Source organism: Echinops telfairi, unplaced genomic scaffold, assembly GCF_000313985.2.
Source record: "Echinops telfairi isolate 266 unplaced genomic scaffold, ASM31398v2 ScPeMD7_25;HRSCAF=90, whole genome shotgun sequence".
Classification (NCBI taxonomy): domain Eukaryota; kingdom Metazoa; phylum Chordata; class Mammalia; order Afrosoricida; family Tenrecidae; genus Echinops; species Echinops telfairi.
Window position 1 is genome coordinate 730,000 of NW_022103922.1, and position 6,270 is coordinate 736,269.

Here is a 6,270-nt window from a genome sequence, read left to right on the forward strand (position 1 = left end):
CCAAGCCTGCTCCCCATAGCCTGGCTTCCAGCCAACGTGCGTTTCCAGCCCAGGGCTCAGCTGTGGCCCGCTGTGGGCGGCCAGACGTTGGCTGGCCACCTCTGGGGACGCAGGAGACGGGAGAGGGAGGACGGGCTCCGTGGTGGTCAGGTAGGAAGGAGAGTGGGTGCTGATCCAAGGCGCCCAGCGGTGACCCGGGCGCTGGAGGTGCGGCGTGGTGACTCAGCTGGGCCACGTCTCACACCTGCATTCGCGGGTCCAGGGCCCCGGGGCGCGGAATCGCCAGGGCCGGGGGCGGGGCCGGGCCGGGGGCGGGGCGGGGCCGGGGGCGGGGCGGGGCGGGGCCAGGGGCGGGGCCTGGAGCCCACCCGGCGGCTCTGTCCGGCCAGGCCCGCCGACTCCGCAGTCCGCTGCTCCCCGCCGCCCACTCATGGCCCAGAAGGTGCTGTCCCTGTTGCCGCTGCTGCTGCTGGCCGCGGCGGGCTTGCTCGGCCTGCTGCTGCTCTGCGTCCGCACCCGGGACGTCCAGGAGCCGTCCGGCCTCAAGGTGCTCGCCCGCGCCCCGCGCACGCCCGGGCCGCCGGAGTTGGCAGGTCGCCCGCAGCCCCGCTCCCCGCCCGGGGCCACCGGGAGGCAGCGGCATCTCGGGGCTACGCAGGGGGGAGGCCAAGGTCCCAGCAACTCCGCGGTCGCCGCGCCGGGGTCGCGCCCTTAGGGGCCACCTTGGACCGGGCGGGCGCTGGGGCCAGCCACGGCATCCTCTCTGCCACCCGCGGAAGCTGGAATCTCCGACTCCAGGACCACAGGCCAGAGCCTGGCTGCGTCCCGTAACCCCTTGGTGGGCTTCGGCGGGGGACCAGGCTCGGGCTAGCGGGAGGGAGAGGGGCGCGGTCCCCAGGCGCCGCCAGCCAGCGGAGGGTGGGGGTGGGGTTTTGAAGCCGCGAATCCCCGCCCGAGGGAGGGTGGGTTGACCGAGCCCCGGGGGCTCAGGGGGAGTTCCCCGGTGGCGAGGCGCGCGGGCCAGGCTGACGGGCCCGTTCTTCCACCTGAACTAGTGCTGAAAGGCGGGAGGGTGTGGCCCCCGCCTGAGGTCCGACTCCCCCCTCCCCCGCCGGCAGGTATCCAGGCCTAGGGGCGGGGCGGAAGGCAGGTGCTGGGCTTGACCAGGCATCCTACACCCCCCGCCCCTCGGCCAAGGACCCACCGCCCGCTCACTGGCTCCGAGGCACTGAGGGGGTGTTTCCACCCAGAGATTGTTCCCAGATGGAGACCACACCCGGCAGCCCTGCACACTGGGTCCCCAGGGACCTCCGATGGCTTCCACATCTCTGGCCAGGGGAGGTCAGCGGAGGTCAGCGTTGGCCAGGGGAAGAAAGGCCTGCCTGATGGGATTCCTCTCTGGGCACGGCCCCCTCTCCCCCCAGTTGAGGCAGAGTTCCAGGTGTGATGCTGGCCCCAGGACCTTTTCGCACACCTGCCTTGCTTCAGGCAGTCGGAGGGGGTGAGATAGCCAGTGGGGGGTGGGGGAGCCCTCTCCCCCACCTCCCCACCGTGTCTGATGGGCTGCAAAGTCTTCTCTGAGCCTGTCTGTTCCTCTGTGAGGTGGGGCCTGCAGTCACAGCTTCTCATTTCCCCTCTGGGTCCGCTGGGGCTGGAGAGCTGGGGGGTTGAGGCTGACCCCGCTGCACCCTGCCCTGCTCCTAGTATGGCATCGTCCTGGACGCAGGCTCCTCGCACACGTCCATGTTTGTGTACAAGTGGCTGGCGCACAAGGAGAACAACACCGGCATTGTGGGTCAGCACAGCTCCTGTGATGTCCGTGGTAAGGGGCCCTACAACCCGGTGCCCTCACAGCCTGGATGCCCAGGCCCTTTGTCCCTGCAGCTCAGCAGCCCCTGCCCCTTGGTACGCCACTGGGCATGACCTGCCTGAGAGCAGCTGGGCCCCTGTGCAGGTGGGCTGTGGACAGTCTGCCTTCCAGAAAAAGAACCCTACCTAGCAAGGTCTGGAGACTCGAGAGAGCAGCAGGAGGGTCCCAGGAGCCTGCTTTGTCCTGGCACCTGGGCCCACACCCACTGGGCAGGCGGCACCTGGACCCCTTTGTCTCCAAGCTGGGTGTCTCCCAGCGCTTAAGCCACAAGGCGTAGCTCACTCAGCTGCCATCTGGCCTGGGAGTCCAAGCCCCTGCGTCCACCTGTGCAGTCTTGGGCCCTCTCTCTGCCTCCCCCAGGTGGGGGCATCTCCAGCTATGAACACAACCCCTCCCGGGCTGGCCAGAGCCTCAGAGAATGCCTGGACCAGGCACTACAGGATGTGCCCAAAGAGAGCCACTCGGGCACACCTCTCTACCTGGGAGCCACCGCGGGCATGCGCCTGCTCCAGTGAGTGTCCTCTCCGCCCTGCCAGCTCCCTGCCCTTGCCCCCAGCACGCCTCAGCTGTCCTGGACCATGGGCCACATGGAGAGTGGCTACTTAGGGCTCCTGTTCTGCAGGCTGACCAACCCCCAGGCCTCAGACAAAGTCCTGGCCGCTGTGACGCAGACCATGAGTGAGTACCCCTTTGACTTTCGGGGTGCTCGTATCCTCTTGGGCCAGGACGAGGGAGTCTTCGGCTGGGTCACCGTCAACTACCTGCTGGAGAACTTCATCAAGGTAGGCAAGGCCTGGGGTAGCTGGGCCCCAGGGGAAGACCCTCCCTCCACATCGGCTGACTCAGCCTCCATTCTCCACAGTATAACTGGGTGGGCCAGTGGTTTCAGTCCCCGAAGGAGACCCTGGGGGCCATGGACCTGGGCGGCGCCTCCACACAGATCACCTTTGAGATAAACAGTGACGCCGAAGATCCAGCCAGCCAGGCTCACCTGCAGCTCTATGGCCGCCCTTACCACGTCTACACACACAGCTTCCTCTGCTATGGCCGAGACCAGGTCCTCCGGAGGCTGCTGGCCAGAGTCCTCCAGGTGCTCCTCCCCCACATGGCTCTCTCAGGGGCCACATTGTGGCTGTCTGCTCAACTCCAAGAGCCTAAATGCACAATGGCCCCGTGGGACAGAGTAGAACTGCCCCTGTGGGTTCTGGAATCTTTACGGGAGCAGAAGGCCCTCACCGTTCTCCTGTGGAGCAGCTGGTGTCTTTGAACCAGGTCCTTGCGGAGAGCAGCCCAGTTCATAATGGATTAGGCCACCAGGGCGCATGGCAAGTCCAGAAGCTGCTGTGAGAGGAGCAGCAGGGAGTGGGGCCTGGGAGGAAAGGGAGGCCTGCATGCCCGGCCAGCCAGGGGGGTTGCTCTTTGTTCAGCAGGCAGTGGGGAGCCCTGGCTTGTCCCTGAGCATAGACAGGGGTCCCCCAAGTGGGATTGGTGGGAGACTCACCAGCTTGTCCTCTGGGAGGTGGCCCTGGCATGCCGGTTTCAGGTAGTACTTGATGGGTGGGTGATGGTACCTGTCCCTCACCACCCTCAGGCCCATGACACCCACCCCTGCTGGCCGAGGGGCTTCACCAGGGAGGTATCCCTCCAGGATGTGTACAGGCCCCCCTGCACAGAGGCCCAGGTGCCCCAGATCCTGAGCGGGAGAACCAGCGTCAGCCTGGCGGGCAGCGGCAACTGGACTCTCTGCCAAAGCTTGGTGTCCAACCTCTTCAATCAGTCCTCCTGCCCCTTCTCTCACTGCTCCTTCGACGGCGTCTTCCAGCCCCCCGTAGCCGGCAACTTCATCGTATGTCCAGCTGGGCCAGGGGAGGGGCTGCCGCCAAGTGTGGGGTGGGGGCGACGGCCTAATGTGACCGAGACCACCTTCCTTCGCAGGCCTTCTCCGCCTTCTTCTATATCATAGACTTCCTGCACACTGTGATGGGGTGGCCAGTGACAACCCTGCCCCAGCTGGAGTTGGCCTCCAAGTCTCTCTGCAGCCACACCTGGCAAGAGGTGGGGCCCGGGCCCTGCCCCTCCCATTCAGGGCTTGCAGGAGGCCTCGTCCCAGCCACGTGCTGCTGTCCCGTGGGCTGGTGGCCTGCGTCAGACTCTGGATGCGCTTGGGGGTGGGGGTGGTGTTCATAGCCAGGAGCAGCCTGATGGGGCTGCAGAGCCGGTCCCCCGACCCCCACCCCTTATCTGACCATAGAACCCAATGTGGGGAGCAGTGTTCGGCCACTGACTAGGCTGGGGGAGAAAGGGGCCAGACCACCTCCCTGTGATGACTGGCAAGGGTGGGGGGCAGGGCTGTTGAGAATGACCCCCAGGCTTGGTCCCGACACTAATAGGGTGTATTTGTAGCTCCGCTGGGTTCCGGTCACGCTGGGCCATGACAACAGAAATCTGGGCCACCTGACCCAGGAGCACCTGTGAGCCTCCTACGGAGCAGCCTGTGAAGCTCCAGCAGGGGGCTCCTCTGCTTCCACGTAGCCAGGCAGGCACGCACAGCCCCTGGCCTGGCCTCAGGATCACTGCGCGTTTGGGTGCCTTAGATTAGGCTCCGCCTGTGCGCAGGGAGAGGTGCAGCGCGCTGGGGTGAGACCTCCAGGGCGTGGGGCCCGGGCGTCTTTCACACACGCCATCGCCCCCTCTCAGCTGCAGAAGCTGTCGCTAAAGAACAACTCACGCCTGGCTGAATACTGTGCGGGGGCCCTATACATACAGTACCTGCTGAGCCGCGGCTATGGCTTTAACGACCGCGCCTTCCGTGGCGTGGCCTTCCAGAAGGAGGTGGGTGCGGGCGCTGGGGCGGGGGCGGGACCTCCCGTCCGCTCCAAGGCTGACCCTGCTGGCGCCCCTGCAGGTCCGTGACACGTCGGTGGGCTGGGCGCTGGGCTACATGCTGAATCTGACCAACATGATCCCCGCTGACCCGCCGAGGCTGCTCAAGAGCTCGGTCCTGGGGTCCTGGGTGGTCCTCTTGCTGCTCTTCTCCGCGTTGCTCCTGAGCGCGCTGGGGCTGCTGCTGCGCCAGACGCTCGCCTCCAAGACGTCCAACTTCAGCTAGTGGTCTCGGGACCGCCCCGTGTGTGTGTCTCCACCTGCAACTTGCTATGGGCTGCGGGGTGGGTGTCAGAGGAGCTCAGCCTGCCCTTTCCAGCCCCTCCTTCTCCACTGTAACACGCCCCTCCCCAGGCTTAGCTGAGTCGCAGGCATCTCCTCTTCCTGTGTGTGTGTGTGTGGTTCTGTGTCCCAACCTGTGATGGTAGGAGGTAAGGTTTTATTCTGAAAACCAGCACCCTGCACTCTGTATTGGGGGAGGGTTAGGGTCCACAGGCTGGGAACCAGCCCAGAACCTGCTTGTAAAGTTTTGTAATAAATTTCTTTTCCTATAGTGTAGTGTTCACGGGCTGGCGCCTGGCCCCCTCCTGCTGTGAAGGTCATATTTATATCCTGTGACCCACCCTCCTTCCTTTCTCCAGGGGCCCAGAGCTTGGGTGGTCTGACACCCCCTCCCTGGATGGGGTCCTGGTGGCCTGGAGTTGCTACCCCCAGCTCCAGGGAGGAGCCCAGAGTCCCTTGATCATCTTGGCCAGCCTAGCCCCCGTGTTCCCCTGTTTCGGACTGGTGACCTAAGTCGGCTGGAGGCGGGGCTCTGGCCTAGAGTTGGTGGGGGTGGGGGTGGGTTGTTGGGGGAAACACATGGGAGTGGGGGCGGCAGTTCACTGTCAGATTAGCAGGGGTGCAGTGGGAGGCAGGGCAGGGTTGGGAGTCAGGATGAGATGTCAGTCAGTAGCGTGTAGTTCACAGTTCTGGGGGACACTGCCCACTGCCTGCCTGGGCGTGTACCCTCTGTCCAGGTGTCTCCAAGGGGCCTCCTCCCCCCATTGAACTCAGGCACTATTTCTGTCTGGACAGTGCCCAGAGGTGGGTGTCACCGCTCGGCGTGCCCTCTCCCACCCCTGCCACCACAGCACCCCTTCCCAACCCCGAAGGCAGCCAGTCACAGCTTTGGGGCCCTGAGGCCTAAGGGGAAGGGCAGGTTGATGGTGTGGGGCGTGTCTCAATGATGTGGGCCAGGGGCAGGTGGCCAGGTGGAATGATGCAGGGCTCACTCCCATGTGACAGCAGGGAGGGGAAAGGGGGGAGTCATAGGTGTTCCCTATGGTGGGACTCTGAGGTGCCCAGTTGTTAGATCCGATGGAGTTGGCTCTGACTCATAGCGACCCCAGTTATACAGAAGGAAACTCCGCCCAGTTCCGCACTGTCCTCACCACAGCTGCTATATTGGGGGCCGGCGTGGCAGCCACGGGGTCAATCCATCTAGTTAAGGGTCTTCTCGTTTTCGACGGACCCTC

At 65.0% G+C, this 6,270-nt stretch overlaps 1 protein-coding gene across 1 annotated transcript; it reads left to right on the top strand.

Moving 5' to 3' along the window:
• Nucleotides 1–430: 430 nt before the first annotated feature.
• On the top strand, nt 431–5,306 carry ENTPD2 (ectonucleoside triphosphate diphosphohydrolase 2). Its single transcript, XM_004714481.2, has 9 exons — nt 431–547; nt 1,705–1,822; nt 2,231–2,381; nt 2,493–2,652; nt 2,733–2,960; nt 3,462–3,716; nt 3,806–3,925; nt 4,568–4,702; nt 4,776–5,306. The coding sequence occupies exons 1-9, from the start codon at nt 431–433 to the stop codon at nt 4,977–4,979; spliced, it is 1,488 nt and encodes a 495-aa protein (XP_004714538.1). The 3' UTR covers nt 4,980–5,306.
• The last annotated feature ends 964 nt before the right edge of the window (nt 5,307–6,270 follow it).